Source organism: Leucopleurus acutus (assembly GCF_964270905.1).
Source record: "Leucopleurus acutus genome assembly, chromosome: 19".
NCBI classification, from domain to species: Eukaryota; Metazoa; Chordata; class Mammalia; order Artiodactyla; family Delphinidae; genus Leucopleurus; species Leucopleurus acutus.
The window spans coordinates 26,926,742-26,945,839 of record NC_139161.1 but is presented as its reverse complement, the minus strand read 5'-3'; the positions used below and the strand labels follow the sequence as shown (position 1 = coordinate 26,945,839).

Below are 19,098 nucleotides of genomic sequence, written 5' to 3'. Positions count from 1 at the left end.
AATGGGCTATCTAGCGCTTTGCTTCATTTTATCCTTCTGCCTCAGTACATATGATACATGTATAAATTAAAGTGTGCCTGTAAAGATTTTGCTTTCTTTAAAATATGCATTTAGTTGACTGAGTAAAAACAGGGAGAAAATGTCGATCAGTTGTCTTCTCCTTGTTGCTTGAAGTAGGCAGGCTTTTTTTGGCTTTCATTATTATAGCTTATCATTTTCACTTGAAAATGATTAGAAGGGATTTTTTTCCCCCTCCATCCATGCGTTTCCATGTTTAAATTTTGTTTATAATGATGGTTTTTGCATAGGAAGTGAGATCTTTGCAGCAGGGGGTTAAGAAATACTTCATTGAATGTAATTCATGAACTGTGTATATTATTACTAAATTATATAGGAAGCTGAAATTTTATCTCTGGCTTTGTTGTAAAAAGAAAATCAAAAAAGTTATTCACAATAAATTGAACCCACCTCCCCTTGTGTTTTGTGTATCAGCTCTCATTTGAGTGCCTACTTTCTGCTAGGCATTCAGAATACAAACACTCCTTTTATCACTGAAGTTCATGAACACTTCTACTGAAGACTGGCCTAGAGGGCTTTTGCCCATGATTGAATCACTTTGGTGGTATTGTCTTTCTCCTCAAAAAAAAGAACAAAAACCAAACAGGCATTTGCGGTAATTGGAAGGTGAACTGTCATGCCTACTTGAGCTGGACACTTAACATATGATGACTTCTCTGTGCTCCGGAAAACATCTCTTTAGGGCCAGTTCCTGAATTACCTTATGTTTAGCAATGTTAAGGCTGAGTTCTACCTGCATGTGTATTTCTCATTGGTTTTATATATGTGTGCTCGTGTATTTATATATACATTGAGTTTGAATGTATAACTGTCTTGTTATTAGTTTGTTACTAGGCATGCAGACTGTGTTTAAAACTTGAACTTGCACAGGTGTTATCCATCTTTTACTGTTTCAGCTTAAGGGTATTAGGAAATATGTGTGATTTATTCTCCTTTATAGGAGAAGAGAAAGGCATGCTAAGACAATAGATATAGCTCAAGAAGAAGTTCTGACCTGCTTGGGAATTCATCTTTATGAAAGACTGCATCGAATCTGGCAAAAACTACGGGCAGAAGAGCAGACGTGGCAGATGCTTTTCTATCTTGGTGTTGATGCTTTACGCAAGAGTTTTGAGGTAAGAACAGTGGACTGCTTCAGTGTCCAGATTGCTTAGTTAAGTTATTGGACTGAATCTTAATCACCACTCTTACCTTGCCTTAGCTGTGATCTACTGGTCATGGCTTTTGGGGGGTTAGGAGAGGAGTTTGCTGGGGAACTGAAATTTAGAAGTTGTTTATGGATTTTTTTTCTTTGTTTTTTAATCCTGTTCCTCTGCCAGCCTTGATTTTTAGACATTCTGAAAGTAGAAAACTGAAATTGATGATTATTTAATGAGAAGCTGCTATGAAACATAACTGTTGACAAGTTAAAAGCAACCCAAAAATAAGCATCAAAATTAGAAACATTTAATGAGTCCCAGTTTGCCTGCTTCTTTCCAATCATATGGAGTAAATGGTGTCTGAATGCCATGATATAAGAGCTACTTTTTAGAAGCACACTGAAGGCTCTTTATAATGCTGGTATTGGGTTTCATGTTTGTCATTTGGTAACATTATTTTCAGTTATACTCTGTAGAACATAAAGTTTTGGCTAGTGAATATTTTGTTATATTCTAGGGCATGGTTGTAACTCTTTAACTGGTCACCAGTCCTTTTTGAAAATGGTACGAAAGCTATAAACCCTTTTTCAAAAGCCCATCCATGAACTTTAAACACTGTTCTGGGGAGTCTGAGGAGGTTTGTGCTAGTTTTTGCTGAACAGATTTCTTATTCCTTTTCTCTTTGAATGTTTGTGTCTTCAGAAACTAGATCATTTAATCAGGTTAGTCTTCTCATTGTATGAAGAAATAGATGAATATTTACTTTGCTGTGTTAAAATTCTGAAATTTGAAACTAGAATATTTCTGGTTTGAAACTGGAGTATGTGTAAGTCTACCTTTCCGGTAGGAATTAGTTGTATATTCATTTACTGAATAGATTTTAAGACTGTCATCATTTAAGGTATTAAAATTTAAAATTCTTTGTGGGGACTGCCTGACAAGACACAGCAAAGTAAATATTCATCCATTTCTTCATACAATGAGAAAACTAACCTGACAAAATTGCAGCATGAAATACCAGTTTCTATGTGTGTGATATCATTTAAAATTAACAAGTGAGAATTTCCATGGAAAATAAAGGGAAGTTTGGGCCAGTATTCAGTCTCAGCTTTGTTTTATAATAGATGACTGTGGAAAAAGTACAGGGTATCAGTCGATTGGAACAACTTTGTGAAGAATTTTCAGAGGAGGAACGAGTAAGAGAACTCAAGCAAGAAAAGAAACGCCAAAAACGGAAGAATAGACGAAAAAATAAATGTGTATGTGATATTCCTACTCCCTTACAAACAGCAGATGAAAAGGAAGTAAGCCAAGAGAAGGTAGTATTTCTTGATATTGACTCATAAATATATAGCTTATTTCTAGATTTTAGCACTTTTACTGTGCTTTCCCAGAATGTGGCTCCTTTGGCTTCTTTATTGGCTTTTTTCTTACTCTAATCTGTATAAACCAAAATCTTTAATGTCGTTTGTTTGTTTTCTAGAGACAATGTTGGCTAGTTAACTTATTACATGACCTTAGTATTCTGCTAGATCATAGTCCAAATGTGAAAAGTTAACTCCATGCATGACCTAGAGCAGTTCTCAACTTTCAGTCTCAGGACGCCTTTGCATTTTTCTGTTTTGTTTTGTTTTTGTTTTTTTGGGCGTGCCACGCAGCATGCGGGATCCTAATTCCCCTACCAGGGATCGAACCCATGCCCCCTGCATTGGAAGTGTGGAGTCCCAACCACTGGACCGCCAGGGAATTCCCTTCTTTGCATTGTTAAAAATTGGGGAGCCCAGTGAGCTTTTGTTTATGTGGGTTATACTTATCAGCATTTAGTGTATTAGAAATTAAAATGGACAAATTTAAAGTTATTTATTATTCTTTTAAAAATAATAAGCCCACTATATGTTAAAATGAACATTTTTTTTAAAATAACTAGAAAAAATTGAGAAGGGTGGCATTAATTTATGTTTTTGTAAATCTCTTTAATATTTGGCTTAAAAGGAATCAGGTAAATTCTCACTCAGTCTGTTAGCATATGTTGCTTGGTTATAGCATGTGAAGAAAGTCTGATTTCACCCAGATATATATAGTAGGAAAAGGGAGGAGTATTTTAATATAAACCTTTTCAGATAGTTGTGGATATTCTTCTTTGGCATTATAACTTGACAGGTGGTAGTTTCTTAAAGATTAGTTGCAATGTGGAACATGACACCTTATCAGTGACCTTTTCATACTTTTAAATTAAAACCCATTGGTCTGTCTTGGCACTTTGAATAGATTTTATTTATGCATTATTCTGTAACATCATGCATTGGTCATTTGAAAGATAATGGTTCACTGAGTTATGCAGATCTTTCCAGATATTGACATTCATTATATAATATCATATAATCATCTTAAAACCACTACTCATCTGATCAGAAAGGTCTTTTAAGTATTGGGAAGCTTCAAGCTCATTGTGCTTGTGTATGCAAGTTTTCAAAATTCTGATTGTAGTTTGAAAGTTTGAATTTTATCATTGACTGTCCATTTTTTTCCTTGAAGAGATAGGCTGATTTCATTCATTTTTGAGAAAATGTCTTTTAAATATCCAAGTCTGAATAACCATAATTTGTCTCTTATTCTTTCTTTCAAGTGAAATTGATGTTCCAGGAAAAAGCAGCTAGTTTAGCTTGCAACTTAAACAGTTGCACAAGTACTTTTACTTGAGACAAGTATTATACATTGGTATGCATCAAAAGTGCTTTAAGCATTCTTCCCATTTATCACAGAGTAATAAAAAGACCTCTACGCCATGAGTTCATATTTAATAAAATTCGCATTTTTACTGCTTCATCAACGACATTCATAAGTGAAATATCGTTTTATCTATTTATTTCCTGATGAGAGTGCTTGACAAGTGAAGAATACGGTGACTGTTAGTACATACTTGGTTGCCTCTGCCTTGGTTTGTGCTAAAGAAACTTTTCCCACCATTGCTTTTATATTATCAGTGTAAGTGTCAAGACAATGAAAAAGGCAAATCACATCTCAGTGTTATGATGAAAATGGTTTTGACCTAGGGAATGGTTTTGACCTGGGGTTAGCAGACTGCACTTTGAGAATAGCTCTCCTAGACTTCCCTGATACCATTAAGTCTTAACTTACTTTTGTTGGTTCTTGGTCTTGAAATGAATTAGTGATTTTTCATGAGAATAATTTTTTTCAATTTTTAACCTTGTAACTCCTATCTTAGGTTAAGAAAATTAAAATATAGCCATTATGGAGGTAAAGCTTTTTACTATCTCTTAATATTGATCCTTAAAGGAAACAGACTTCATAGAAAACAGCTGCAAAGCCTGTGGCAGCACTGAAGATGGTAATAGTTGTGTAGAAGTAATTGTTACCAATGAAAATACATCATGTACCTGTCCTAGCAGTGGCAGTCTTTTGGGGTCTCCTAAAATAAAGAAAGGTAAGTAAATAGTTTTAAAAAATTAACTCTTTATTCTTTTTTTTTTTTTTTTTTAGTATAAGAGCTTTTAGAGATCCTGTAACCTAGAACTTAGGAACTGCTTTACAGCCCTAAGAATATCATAAAACTTAGTCAGACACTTAGTCTTTCCTTTTTCTTTATGGTGTTTGATTTGTTAAATAATAACAAAATCAAAAATTGTAAAGCTCCAATCATATTTTCATTATTTAATGCACTTTTTACTTTCAGTAAGCCATCAATTTTGAAATTTTTCTGTGGTCCCCAGTTGGTTCATTCTTTGTCTTAATATATTTATTGGCATGTTAATTGTAACTCTCACTTGATTTATACTCAGGCTTATCGCCACACTGTAATGGTAGTGATTGTGGATATTCATCTAGCATGGAAGGGAGTGAAACTGGTTCTCGGGAGGGTTCGGACGTTGCCTGCACTGAAGGCATTTGTAATCATGATGAACACGGTAGGTTCAGATTAAGCCTCCCAATTATTTCTGCTACATGGCTGATTTAAACACCCAAATAAGAGATTATTGATTTCTGCAGGTGATGACTCCTGTGTTCATCACTGTGAAGATAAAGAGGATGATGGCGATAGTTGTGTTGAATGTTGGGCAAATTCTGAAGAGAACACCACCAAAGGAAAAAATAAAAAGAAGAAAAAGAAAAGCAAGATGTTGAAATGTGATGAACATGTAAGTGTCATAACCTGGAATCCTTAAACCTTTGTTCTTTTCCTTGGAGTGGCAAGTGTGCAGCTTAGCTGCCAGGATTTTTTTTTTTTTTTAAGAATGAGTACTTATGTAGTTCCATTGGTTGCTCATCTTGTGAATTTATATGCATGTGTATGTCTGATGTGGTCATTTGTCCAACAGTTGATGTGGGTCATAAATCCAATTCATTCTTTTCATAATAGTTTTTAATCTTTTAGCTCTGTAATCTTTTTTTTAAAATAGATTGATTGATTGATTGATTTTTGGCTGCATTGGCTCTTCGTTGCTATGCGCGGGCTTTCTCTAGTTGTGGTGAGCGGGGGCTACTCCTTGTTGCACTGCGCGGGCTTCTCATTGTGGTGGCTTCTCTTTGTTGCTGACCACGGGGTCTGCGTGCGTGGGCTTCAGTAGCTGTGGTTCACGGGCTCTAGAGCGCAGGCTCAGTAGTTGTGGCACACGGTCTTAGTTGCCCCGTGGCATGTGGGATCTTCCCGGACCAGGGCTCAAACCCGTGTCCCTGCACTGGCAGGCGGATTCTTAACCACTGCGCCATCAGGGAAGCCCCTTAGCTCTGTAATCTTGAGCAGTTTGCTTGATCTGTTTTCCCATCTGTGAAATGTAGATAATAGTCCCTGTCAGATTAGGTTCTGTGAAGATGAAGTGAAATTATATTGGTGGGTTACCATAGTGTTTGGTGTGCAGTAAATGCCTGGTAACTGCCAGCTGTTGCTGTTATTCAGTATTCCTGCTAAAATCTTAACACACTCTCAGGGTATTTTTTTTCTTTAAAAAATAGTAATTGCTATTATTCCCTGCCTTTTTACCTGAGAAGTCCTTTTGCTGTGGTTTCAGATCCAAAAGCTTGGAAGCTGTATTACAGATCCAGGTAATCGAGAGGCCTCAGGAAATACCGTGCACACAGTGTTTCACCGTGACAAGACCAAAGATACACATCCTGAAAGCTGTTGTACCTCTGAAAAGGGTGGGCAGCCACTGCCTTGGTTTGAGCATAGGAAAAATGTACCACAGTTTGCAGAACATACAGAAACGTCGTTTGGTCCTGATTCCGGAAAAGGTGCCAAGAGCTTAGTTGAACTCCTTGTAAGTAAGCCATGATTATCTTTTTGTGGATAACTGATTGTTCACGGGGTAGATGTGGGAGGGAACGTATTTGAGGGTTTAACGTTGGGAATGGGAGGAGGCTTTTAAGCAGTTAAGGGCAGTATTTTATTATTTTTTGGTGACTTCATTCCGGCTCTACCACTTAACTACTCTGGAGCACATTTCCTCGTCTTCCTTTGTCTCAGAGGTAGAAAAGATTACTTGGGAGACGGGGATAGAGTTAGCATTATGTCCGGGAGTCTGACTCCTTGACGAGGGTTATTATAAGCAGACTGCCTTTCTGAGTGGCAATTTATGGTAGCTACCCTTCCAGACCAGGAAAGAATATAGAATCTGAACTAGAGCCCACTTTCTAGGTTTCTTCCTTTAGGTGTCATGTAGGATAAAAGCATATAACTGAACCTGGAAAATCTTTTATTACTGACTCCAATTCTTGATACTTCAGATGAATTATACCTGATTGCAAGTGACCCAGTGCATAGTTTGTGTGGGACTTGGAGGAGGGGCAAAGAAGGAGAAGGGTGGTATCTTTTCTGTAGTCATTATGGGATCCCAAGGGAACCAAATCCTTTAGAATATTAGGTTTTTTCTTTTTTATATGGTTGTAAAGTTTAATGGTGATGCTATGTATTTCATAAGTTTAAAAAACGTTATATTTTACTTAATGTGTAGAGATAAAAGTTTCAACATAGAACCAGCCAGAGATAAGTCAGGTTATTTAAAGTTTGGTAGCTATTTGTAACCATCCCTAATCACTTTTGAAGGCTGAAGTGTGTTGGGAGTCTGCTTGTAGGCTTCTAAGACAAATTACAGATCCAGAGTTTTAAACCAAGTTGAGTTGCCTTTTATTCTTACTTAGTACTTTCTAAGACAGAATGACATTATGCTTATCCTGTAAACATTCCAATTAAACTAAAGGTTAGACTGCTTTAATTTTTCTCTGTCCTCCATCACCATAGCTTTTGCATTCTTAATTTAAGTCATAGTCTTAACTACTGCTTTAATTTGCAGGATGAGTCTGAATGTACTTCAGATGAGGAAATCTTTATCTCACAAGATGAAATACAGTCATTTATGGCTAATAACCAGTCTTTCTACAGCAATAGAGAACAATACCGACAGCATCTGAAGGAGAAATTTAATAAATACTGCCGCTTAAATGATCACAAGAGCCCCATTTGTAGTGGTTGGTTGACAACAGCTGGAGCAAATTAAATAAATAAAATAGCTCTGTCTTTCAATGAAACACTCAAGATGACTACTGCGCCTTCTCTTTCAAAAAAAACTCTTAGTGACTTATGGCAAAATTTTATCTTAAATCAATGTGATTCTTTCTTGTTTTGGGAGACGGTGGAGGTAACCTCCTTAGTTTGTTCTTTCTTCAGGCTTGTGTCTTTAGTTGTGTGGCTGCGCAGGCCTGCCGTATGATTTAAGCCATCCCTTTTCATTAAATGTTTCTCTTCCTGTGAGACTTACTAAAAAGCAACTTAGTGGCAAAAAGTAATGTTGTACTTATACTTCTGTACAGAAATGACAATGAGCTGAATATATGGTTTTACAAAGTAGACATCCACTTGCGAAATGTTTGGATGTAATGTTAAAGCGCAATGTGCAAAATTTAAAATAAAGAATATTTATTAATACGCATAGTAAAATTTGGTGTACATGTTTCTGCTTAATGTGTGGCAGTATTTTAATTTGCCACCTGTGGTCTTGGTACTTGGCCAGTGTTGATGTTAGAGAGGATGAGGAGCAAATGAGGAGAGAGAGACAGATTGCTGAAGACAAAATCTTCCCTTCATCAGAGTTGACAACCGAGAAAAGCAGTTTCCAGGCTTCTGCTTTGAAAGAATAAGTTTGCTGCGATACCTTTAAATACTGGCTAGCATCTTACTTCCTCATGAGACTTTTAATTGCTGTTATTAATAAAGTTCCTTGATACATAACACAAAGCACCTTAAATTCAGAGGTTCATATTGAACTAGAAGAATGAGAACAAAACTTGGCAGAATTTCAACCAAAGGTTTGCTGATAAGTAATTACTCAGCATGTAGAGAACTGAGAGCACTGAGGGCTAACCACACTGCAGTCTGTATAAGTGCCTGTTCCTTATCTGGTTTCCAACAATAAGGTCACTGTGGCATTACAGTTTACTGCTTTCACAAGCTGTCTGTGAGTACTAAAGGAGGAGAGATTCCCCTAGGAGTAGCATTTGGCTGCCATTTAAAAGGTTGAGTCAATAATTCAGTAAACTCATGTGCTTAGAGTTTTGTGTCTACAGGTTGATACTTGGTGGGCAGCAGACAAATAGTGGGACGGCCAATACCTCTGTGCGGTGGGGATGGAGTGAATTTTATAGGCTTTCTACCACTTAATCAGACTACTAATCAGATTTCAAATGGGCAACAGCAGAAGCTTAGTGAGATTTAACTTTTGTAGTTGGTGGCATTTTTTTGATCCACCCCTGAGTTGTCTTTTCAAATCAAAGTGTTGTATAGGGATTGGGGCAGATAAAGTGAGTCATTTCTTTCTGACTCTTGTTTGCTTTCATCCTGGAATCCATAAAAAATGACTAAGGGTCTCCCACAGCCCTTGGCTCTGAGCCCATACCCCTCTCCACCACCCTGTCGCAGTCAGGTTCTCTTGAGATCCCTAAATTAAGCAAGGGCTGGTTTTATTTTGTTTTAATCTTTGCCTCTGGGGCCAAACACAGGAGTGCTTGTTGAATGAATAAACCAGCCACGTTCACTGATTATTCCATTGCTTGCAGTAGCAGGATTCCAGTAGTTATGCAGAGATGTTTTCTCTTTGGAAGGATGGCTATATAAAGAATGCAGAAGTGAAGCAGTTTTCATGCTTTGATGGAATATCCTTAGTGGTCAGAAAAGTGAGTTCTACTTTGGACAGAACCAACAACCTAAGAAGAGACAAAGGAGAGTGGAGTGAAGGCAGTTTAGGAGCACATCCCCTGGCCTAATACTGGACTGCTTGCCATCCAAGCCAGGCTTCACATTTGTCTCAGTATAGTCTATAGAATGAAAGTGTTAATAGGTACTGTCTCATATGGCTCTTGGGCATATTAATATATTTAAAGTGCTTATAAAAGTGCCTGTCACACAGTAAGCGCTCAATAAATGTTAGCTATTGCTTTAATCTCTTACATACACAGTGATACATTTGCTCCAATGGGAGTGGGAAGGCTTAGGAAAGTCGTAGACTGTAGGCCATTAGGGACACAACCCCCCCAATACCCGTGTACTTGGGGGTCTTTGCATTTTTAACCATCAGTTCTCCTTGGTTAGTAAGGCCAAGGGGTCAGGTAGGGTTGAAAGCCCCTCCCAAGGTCACCCAGCGTTTATGGCTGAGACACTCAGCCCTTTCTGAGCTGAATCCTTCCCATCAGCCACCGGCTGGTTTAGGAAGGCGTTGGAGTCACCTTAAGTGCCCTTAATTTCTCTTCCTGGCCTTAGGGGTCAGGAACAGGGAAGGCAGACCGAGCAGGAGGCAGGAGTACGTGCGTTCTCGGGCCTCGTGCAAGCCCCCGCGAAACTTCGTTTTCCTCCCCGGAGGGTAGGAGCTCACCAGGAAAGCAGGACCGCGAGCTCCCAGCACCCTCCCGCCCTGTCCCGCGAAGAGCGGTTTCCTCCCGGCGCAGACTGGGCGGGGCCGGAGGGGGCGGGGTCGTGCCCTCAATGCACGCGCAGGGGGCGGGGTGGCCAGGCCGCTGTTGGTCCTCTGGCAACTGCGGAGCAGCGGAGGGTGGAGCCGGGGGCGGAGGCAGGCCAGAGTGGAGGCAGGTCCAGGCGCAGCTGTTACTGGGGCAGGTCGGGGGTGGTTGCCGCGGTGGTGACAAGAGAGTGGCCGGGTCCCTACGACCCGGGGCGGAGCTCTGCGATCCAAGTGCTCGGCTCCCCAAGAGAGGTGGGCGGGTGGCTCGGGACCCTGGCCAGGGCCGGCATGGAGCGGTGGCGTGACCGGCTGGCACTGGTGACGGGAGCCTCGGGGGGCGTCGGCGCGGCTGTGGCCCGAGCCCTGGTCCAGCAGGGACTGAAGGTGGTGGGTTGTGCCCGCACCGTGAGCAACATCGAGGTAAGGCCCTGCTGGGGAAAGGGTCGCTCTGGGTGGCGTCGTTTAGGCCGCGCTAGGGTCCAGGTGGGGGATGGGGAGTGGTCGGAGCCAAGCTGTCACGCTGCCCTCACTTGCCCGCCACCCCAGGGTCACTTGCAGCAGGCTCAGGGGCAAGAGAGACGGATGCCTAGGTGGAGGGGACCTAGGTGCTTTTGGACCCCTCAGGGCAGGACTCCACCTTCGCTTTTCAAAGTCCAGTCTTTTAAGGAGCCTTTTTTCCTGACAGCCTCTACTCCAGTATACCAAATCTCTGACTCACTGGCATCTTTCTCCTTCTCTCCGACCTGCATGCCCGGGTTGGCTGAGGAAGGAGAAGCCAGAGATCAGGGGCTAAGCCAGGGAGAAGGAAAGAAAGCTTTCCCGCCTCAGTGGCTAAGTTGGCTACTGGATTGCTTCCTCTGGTCCCCAGACCTAGCCCGCAAAGCCAAGCAAAGTGAGCAGGTTTTGATCATGATCATTTTCACCCAGGACTGCGAGTGGGGTTGGGGTGGGAGTGGAACTTTTCCGAAGAGGCTCAGCTCCATCTTCCCCCGAAATGTGAGGGTTAGCCCCTACCCGATGGACATAAGGAACAAATGGGATATATAGGTAGACCTTTCTGCAATCTCACTGTCCCAGGTGGGACTGACTAGGTGAAATGGGGCATTGAACATGTGAGCCCTGGGGGACAAAGCATTGTGGAACTGAACCTCCTGTTTTTTGTCTTAACATGGGTTGGGAGCCCCAAGAGTTGTGAGCGATAAGAGCTCAGAGAAAACTGAAATGAAGTTGGCTATGTTGGAGCAGGGAGGAAGAATACAAGCAATTTCCATCATAGGATCACTTTGGATTTGCCCCTGGCAAGACCCCTCTCAGGGATTGGGCTAGTGCTTAGCTTTCTCTCCACCCTTGCTTGAAGTCCCTGGGCTGGGAGAGGGTGAGGAGGCCTTGGGTGGGGGCAGAGCGGGAAGGTGTACCGGAAGGAGGACGGTTCCCCCCGGTTCCCCACCCCCACCCCGCCGCCCTGCTGCTGACCAAAGGTGCACTTTATAGCCTCCTAGATAGTCCCAAGGTCACCTGGCTATACTGTTGCCCCACTCTGCCCCTCCCTTTCTCCTTTCCTGAGGCGCTCAGGGCCCAGCCCGCACTTTGGAGCCTAGAGGATCAGACCAGGGATTAGACCACTTGATTCCCTAATTCTAAAGCCACTCTTGCCTTCTCTTCCTACCACTTCCCGACCCCAAACCAGCCAGGAAAGGGGTTCCTGAGCCCAAAGGAGATCCCCAGGCTGATCACTCAGCCCCAGGGTATCTCCTTTAATGAGGGAAGAATGGTTCTGCTGTGACGGGACTGACATGATTTCGGGTCATTTTTGAGGATAGATGAGGACAGGTAGAGCATAGAAGGCAGTGACAGGGAGTCCCTCCATTCTGGCTTTCCTGCAGGGCTTTGAGTCCGGAGGAGGAAGGGAGAAGTTGAATGCCAGCGGAGGGGAGAATTCCAGGCTTCTTTGGCCACGGTCTGCTTCTATGGATTGGTTGATTCACTCATTCATCGATACTAAAACAAAATTTGAGCTCTGGCCTCCTACAGTGAGAAGCCCTATTTCGTGAGGTGGTCTTGAGTAGGTGAAATCAGGTGAAAGGGGACTTCTGGGTCCCTGAGGACTGTACCTCTTAAGCTCTTGGCAAGTTAAAGCAGAAAAGAATTTCCTATGTCACCTGACCCGACCCTTTACTCTCAGCTTGGTCTGGGGGAAGGAAGGTGTTCCAGGGCGGCTGGCCAAGCCGGCCTTCCTCTAGGGCACCCTGCACCCGCCAACCCTCTCCCTCTCACACATGTACATAGTCACCTTCACGAGGCTCGGGTGCCCGGTCACTGGCCTCCAAGGCTACCACACAGCTTGTTTTCTTCCTGATTCTTCCTGATTCTGAATGGCAGCTTCCCTCATAGCCATCTCTCAATGGCCCGTCTTTCTCAGATCTTTCTCTCTCAGGGATCCTCAGTGTCTTGAGGACCCTGGCAATGCACAGGGGTACCCAATGTCACCTGCCACCTGGATTGGCTCATGGTATCCAGAGAAACTTTGGGGTGGAGGGTGGTGCACCGTGGGTCAGAGAGAAAGAATCCGTCCCGACTTCCTGACCCTTTCTATAGACGGAATGAGGGGAGACTGGCAGTTGGGCTCAACTGAAAAGTACGTGTGAGGACTCTGAGCCAACTGGCTGCAGTTTGTGGAGGGAGGGCGATAGTTTAGATATAAGCCCTTCTGGGAGGGACTGGATGGAGTGATGGGAGAGAAGAGAATCGAGGCCCTGGTGTAACCAGCTCAGTGACTCTTGGCACTGGCAGAAGCAGCAGGGGGTTGAGTCCGGAGAGGGACATAGGGGAGGCTTGCATCTCCCCTATGAGTGGAGGTGTGTTCCTATCGGGAGAGAGTCAGAAAAGAGATATCACTCCATTCCCAGGATCCCTGGGCCCCTTCCCTGACACACAGCCTCAGCCCTTCTCCCCTTTTAGACCTGAAGACTCGAGTTTATCCCTCAGGTTCCTCCATGGATGGTCTCAGCCTCCCCTCCCTCCCTCAGGGAGTGCTCTCACCACCCCCCACCCCCGGGACTTTGACCAAAGGGGACACGCTTTGGGGATGGGCAGTCCCAACATCTCTGTGGCTGCAAGTTGGCCACCAAAGGCGAGAGTTCTGTGAGCAGTGACACCGGTGGGAGGTTATCTCCGGGTGGGGAGGCGTGGAGTGAGCGGCTCACCTCAGTTAGACCCCTGTTGGGTTTCATAGGAGCTGGCTGCCGAATGTAAGAGTGCAGGCTACCCCGGGACTTTGATGCCCTACAGATGTGACCTGTCAAATGAGGAGGACATCCTCTCCATGTTCTCGGCGGTCCGCTCTCAGCACAGTGGTGTGGACATCTGTATCAACAACGCTGGCTTGGCCCGGCCTGACACCCTGCTCTCAGGCAGCACCAGCGGTTGGAAGGACATGTTCAATGTAAGGGCTGCAGACCTGTGGCTGGGGATGACAGGGATGGGGGAGAGGCTGGGAGAAGAGCGGGGAGCCAGGAGCCAGGGGGCTGCTGGGGATAGACATCTACTGAGAGGGGCCTTCAGTTTCCTACCTGGGGCACTCTCCCCTGCTTCTCCTCCCCTGAAGGAGAGAGAGTGGATGAATGGCCATATCTTTTTCATTCTTCTTTCCTTTGAGCCCCTGGGGGCAGTTCTTAAAGTCTAGGCTGATTTCTTTCTATTGGAAGAGATATGGATAGGGGATGAACGTCCCCAAGTGTCAGCACTGTGCTGAGTGCTTGGGACCATGGTCTTATGGGAAGAAAAGGAACCGAGAGACAGGAGATGAAGAAGATGATGATCTCACTCAGCCCTGCCAGTAACTATGTGGCTTCAGGCAGGTAGTTACGCTGTCTGAGCTTCAGTCTTGTCACATTTAATTGGGATGAAACACACCTAGACCATCAATATCCGGGGTCACAAACTCCAGTGTCCCCTGGGGCTGGGTAGGTCCATAAAGGAGGGAGGCGGGTCATATGGGAAAGCACATGGATGTCTGGGGGTGGCTGCGCTGCAGTCTGGGCAGTGCGGGCAGATCCTGTGACTTCTCTGAGAGCAGAGGGGACCTAGATTTTCATGTGGAACCTCACCCCACCCATTCACCCAAACCTCAGCTCCAGGAGGGCGAGGAGTTTTGTCTATTGTACTCTCTGTCATAGCCTCAGCCTGCAAACGCTCCACAGGTAATTTTTGAATATATGAAACCTTCCAATACATATTGGAAGTGAATTTTAAAATGTTTCAAAACCATGTGTGGACCAAACACAGCCTTCAGGACGTGGGTTTTCAACTTCTAGACTGTATTGTGAGGCGATATTGGGGTAAGAAAATATTCCGAGACGTCGAAAGCGTTGTGTAAATGGGATGCTTCTTTCCCCTCACAATCCTTTTCACATGTGCTCACAATAGATTTAGCACCTAACAGGGGCTTGGGCCCAGAAATATGCAATGGAAGTTGAAACAATAAATAAAGGCTCTCTCTCTTTGCCCTCAGAGAGCCTTCTGGGAGATCCGAGTTGCGGTCGTCACCTGCAGTAAGGGAGTCTTTAAACCTGGGCCTCAGCTTACCCATCTGTAAAGCGAGGCACATATATTAAATCCCTGAGACCCCTTTCAGCTTGAACACTATGTAATTCTCTTAGGATCGTCTTATGAGGCATCTCCCAATAGAACCACATCATTGAACACACAGGGAACCCCTGACCCCTGTACCTAGGAGAATCCACTCCCCTGGCCCAAGGGGATCTGTTTCTCTTACTCCATCCATCTGTCCTCAGGAGCTCAGTTCTCTGCCCCAGAAACCCACATTGTTAAGAGGACCAGAAGCAGGGCTGGAAACCTCTTATGTCCTGCCGTGAATGCTGGGGCAGGTTTACACCGAAGTATTTGTCCTGATGCCTGGCTCTGACACCCGATAAAGAGAAACATCTAATCTCCCGGCTGGTCTCCTCTCTTCCCCAGAGGAGAGAGCGAAGAGCTGCTGAAAGCTTTATCGCAGCTTGTCCTCGTGGGTGAGGCTAAAGGGGTGGGGCTGGGCAGCAGGTTTAGAGCAGCGACACTTCTTCAGGCCTCTGCTCCAGGAAGGGCGGGGATCTGGGGTCACCTCTGCCAGAGGAGCAGGAGTGGGAGGGGGCCAAGGAAGGCAGGAAGCCCCCATGCCCTTGGGACGTCCCTTGCCATCCTGTGACAAGTTACCCCACGCTCTGAAGAGTCTCTGTGTCTAGTCTTACAGATGGAACAGAGGTTAAAGGAAGGCGTGGAATGAAGGAGGATCAGGCCTTCTCCTCTCCACTGTAGTCTCAGGGGAGGGACAGGAAAGGCACAGAGACTAGTGGGTAAGGTGGGGAGAGGCTAAGATCTGTCCTGAGGAGAGAGGTTTTTAAAGTCTTTTTTGGATGGATTTTAGGCTGTTTAGGAGAGAGGCGAGCCAGTGAAGAGTAGGGCACTTGGAGAAGAAAGATGATTCCCTAAGGTAGAGGTCCTGCTGTTTGCACAGGAGACGGCCAAGACAGGGAGGGTTCCTGGGTCGTGGGTGCGTTTGGGGGGCATCGTCCAGGGAGAGGTGCTTCCTCTGCTGTCAGCTGGGGCTGGTGACTTGAGGGGGAGGAACCTAAAGCCAGGTGCCCTGTCCCCTTCATTGGTCTCTGGTAGGATGTGGACTCTGTTTTGGATGCCACCTGCCCCCCCAACCGCAGGGTGCTCTGTGGCTCCATCACCTGCTCAGATGGGCCCAAGCTGGAGACAACCCATTGCCCCTCTGGCCTGCAGGTGAACGTGCTGGCCCTCAGCATCTGCACACGGGAAGCCTACCAGTCCATGAGGGAGCGGAAGGTGGATGACGGGCACATCATTAACATCAACAGGTGAGGCCGGTGGCCGAGGGCTAGAGTTCAGATCACCACGCACCCTCCAAGCTGGGTGATCTGCTGCGGCTCATTTGACCTCTTGGACCTCAGTTTCCTGGGTGGTAGAACAGGGATTTAACACCCAGTTAATATCCAAATGGCACGACTGTGGTGAGGGGAAGACTAGTATGTGTCAAATGCCAGCCCCTAGTAGGCTGGAAGGGGTAGCTCAGCCCCTTTGCAGCTGAAGCCTGGGGGCTCTCCTGGGACTGAGGTTCTCCATTGCTCAGGCCGCAGCATGAACCTCACCTTGTGGCACAAAGACTGCACAGTCTGTGTCACTGGGGAGTCCCCGGAGACGTGGCCTCTGTCCCACAGATCTCCCAATAGAACCACATCAGAGAACACACAGATGAAATCGAGAGCGTTCTGACAACCTGCGTGGACTGGAGAGTGAATGCTGTGGTCGGCGTAGGGAGGACTTCTAGGAAGAGTGGGGCTCACAGATGCTGCTTGAATTACAGGAGCTGGGCCAGTGGCCCTGAGGATGGCCTCTGGAGGTCCCGCTTAGAAGGCGTCCAGGGGGTGGGGTTGGCTGGTACAGCAGGGGGCACTGCTTCACTCTCTCCTTTCCCCTTCCTTCCTTCCACCCAGCATGTCTGGCCACCAAGTGCCACCCCAGTCCGTGGCCCATTTCTACAGTGCTACCAAGTATGCCGTCACTGCGCTGACAGAGGGGCTGAGGCAAGAGCTTCGGGAGGCCCAGACCCACATCCGAGCCACGGTGAGGGGTGGCCTGGTCCTGGTGGGGGTTGAGAGGCACAGGCCCGCTCACTCCACACACTCGCGGCCCGGGGGCCCATGTCCTGGCTGTACTGCTTAGAGCTCCCGGGTCTGTACTGGGCCCACATCTACTGGGCTCTGCGGCTACTTGCATGGCCCTGCTGAGTACCCGAGTTCCCGCATTTCTCAGACTTTGAGGTGGGAGGCGGGTGACCTGAAGGGAACATGGTGGGGTGAGACTGAGGGAAAGCAAGGGATTGTGGGAAACCACGGCTGGAAAGGGGGACTCTGGGCTCTTCCCTTGAAGGCTGTATGACCTTGGGTGACTCGCTCAACCTCCCCAAACCTCAGTCTTCTCATCTGTAAAGTGGAGATGATAATACCTCTCAGGTTTTGAGGTTTTAAGGGACACCACTTTGTAAAACTGACCTGGCTTATAGTAATGGCTCTGTAGCTGGTAGGAATCATTCTGATAATCCCCAGTGGCAGCTTTGGAGGGAGGAGGTGGCTGCTGGACATCGGGCAGCCATCACTGTGAAGCTGGGGCCCTTTGGCTTCCATCCTTTCTCTGCAACCTCCCCAAGGCCTGGGGCTCAGCTCCTGAGCAGGCTGTCTCTGTTGGTCCAGTGCATCTCTCCAGGAGTGGTGGAGACACAATTCGCCTTCAAACTCCATGACAAGGACCCTGAGAAGGCAGCTGCCACCTATGAACACATGAAGGTGGGGCCCAGTGAAGCCATTCACTTCCTAAATGAAGGCAGAGGGAACCCTGGCCTTTAGACCTCGCCGTTCTAGCCAGCCTGTCGCCCCTCCTGCAGGTTGGGGATGGGAATGGCGGTGCTGGAGAGGACCTCAGTGGTGGGAGGGGACTTGGATCCATCCTGCCCTCATCTCACCCCTTTCCCCTGGTGCTCTCAGTGTCTCAAACCTGAGGATGTGGCCAAGGCTGTCATCTATGTCCTCAGCACCCCGCCACATGTCCAGGTGAGTCTGGCCTTGGATGTCCATCCCCCAGAGGAGCCCGACCGTCCCCAGAGGCGAAGAGCAGGGAGGCTTTAAGGGGGTGGGGAGAGGGTCCTGGCTGCCTCAAGCCTTGTGCCTTCTGCAGATCGGAGACATCCAGATGAGGCCCACGGAGCAGGTGACCTAGTTTCCTGTGGGGAGCTCCTCCTTCCCTCCCTGCCCCTCAAGGCTTGGCACCTGCCTCTGGATTTGGGGTGTTGATTTCTGGACCCTTGGATTCCACTTCCTTTCCCCACCCCCAGCAGGGGCTAGAAAACTTGTTTGAGATTTCATATAATCTTGTCAAATTGTTTCCACCGAATTTGAAAAATGGGCAGGGGAGAGGAGGTGTTTGTTTTCCCTACTGATTCATTCTTGGTCTCCTTCTTGGGCTCCTTGGCCTTTGTTTGCTGTCCTTGGTCTCTTCCCTTTGACCTGGGAAAGGGGCTGTGGCCAAAAGTGGGCTTTCCCCTATCTTCTTGCACCCCACCCCCGTCCCTTCAGGATGAGGCGGCAGAGGGAAGCCCTCACCTTCCATCTGAATGGATTTCGGGGCTCTGGGCTTCCTCCTTTCCCTGCATCCCACCCCCCACCCCATCTATTCCCCGTCCCAGTTCTCCAGCCCCACTGTGGCTTCTCAGCCCCCGGTGGGGTCCTCACTCCACCCTATGGCAGCAGAGTACCAGGGCCTGCCTCCCATGTGGGTTTCACTGTGATCATTAAAAAAGAAAAACTACGAAAACCTGCCTTGGCTTCAGAAGTGTCTTTCAGGTCTTCCCCCTTGCTGTGATCAGGAATGGTTGTGTCTCAGAGTTTCTTCCAGGAGAGTGGGAAGGTGGATGGATTGGGGGCATCACTCCTGGAGTGTGGATTACCTTTGAGCTGGGTCTTGAAAATGGGTAGGAGTTTGCCTGCCAGAAAAGAAGACAACAGGGCTTGCAAGGCGGGGAGGCCCGGAAGAGCATGCGGTGTTGTGGGAACAGCACAGAACTTAGTGCAGGAGTGAGGTGGGGTTGAAAAGGTAGCTCCTTGCCTGGATCCCCCGGAGGCCTGAGTGCTGAGCAAGGAGTCTGGCCATTACCTGTGGGCCAAGGGCATCGGTTGGTTTGTCAGCAGGTGCAGGTCAGGCACAGAGCTGTCACTTAGAGAATCAGCACCATGGCACAGCAAGTTATTGGTGGGGTCCTGCTGACTGGTGCCGATGGTTTGACAGGCAATGGAGGTGTAGAGGAGGGGCTGGATGTGGGAGAATCTTCTGAGGAAAGTCAC

At 46.4% G+C, this 19,098-nt stretch overlaps 2 protein-coding genes across 10 annotated transcripts in view; both read left to right on the top strand.

Annotated features, from left to right (window-relative positions):
- GGNBP2 (gametogenetin binding protein 2) overlaps nucleotides 1–8,163 on the top strand; it is a 31,318-nt gene extending 23,155 nt beyond the window's left edge. For 6 of the 8 annotated variants that reach the window (XM_082861724.1, XM_082861726.1, XM_082861731.1 and 3 more), the window contains 7 exons: nucleotides 1,019–1,193; nucleotides 2,342–2,536; nucleotides 4,515–4,662; nucleotides 5,018–5,143; nucleotides 5,226–5,374; nucleotides 6,245–6,493; nucleotides 7,526–8,163. In XM_082861724.1, coding sequence (XP_082717850.1) covers nucleotides 1,019–1,193; nucleotides 2,342–2,536; nucleotides 4,515–4,662; nucleotides 5,018–5,143; nucleotides 5,226–5,374; nucleotides 6,245–6,493; nucleotides 7,526–7,729 — 1,246 coding nt within the window. In that variant the 3' untranslated portion in view covers nucleotides 7,730–8,163. The remainder of the gene's footprint in view (nucleotides 1–1,018; nucleotides 1,194–2,341; nucleotides 2,537–4,514; nucleotides 4,663–5,017; nucleotides 5,144–5,225; nucleotides 5,375–6,244; nucleotides 6,494–7,525) is intronic. The other 2 variants (XM_082861728.1, XM_082861727.1) reach the window with 2 other exon arrangements.
- Nucleotides 8,164–10,403: 2,240 nt separating this feature from the next.
- On the top strand, nucleotides 10,404–18,313 carry DHRS11 (dehydrogenase/reductase 11). 2 transcript variants are annotated; one of them, XM_082860357.1, is made up of 7 exons: nucleotides 10,404–10,603; nucleotides 13,416–13,625; nucleotides 15,968–16,062; nucleotides 16,699–16,828; nucleotides 17,455–17,547; nucleotides 17,746–17,811; nucleotides 17,936–18,313. In XM_082860357.1, the coding sequence occupies exons 1-7, from the start codon at nucleotides 10,472–10,474 to the stop codon at nucleotides 17,975–17,977; spliced, it is 768 nt and encodes a 255-aa protein (XP_082716483.1). In that variant the 5' UTR covers nucleotides 10,404–10,471; the 3' UTR covers nucleotides 17,978–18,313. The 2 variants fall into 2 exon arrangements, with proteins under 2 accessions (XP_082716483.1, XP_082716482.1); XM_082860356.1 differs by having other exon boundaries at nucleotides 17,746–18,313.
- Nucleotides 18,314–19,098: the final 785 nt, after the last annotated feature.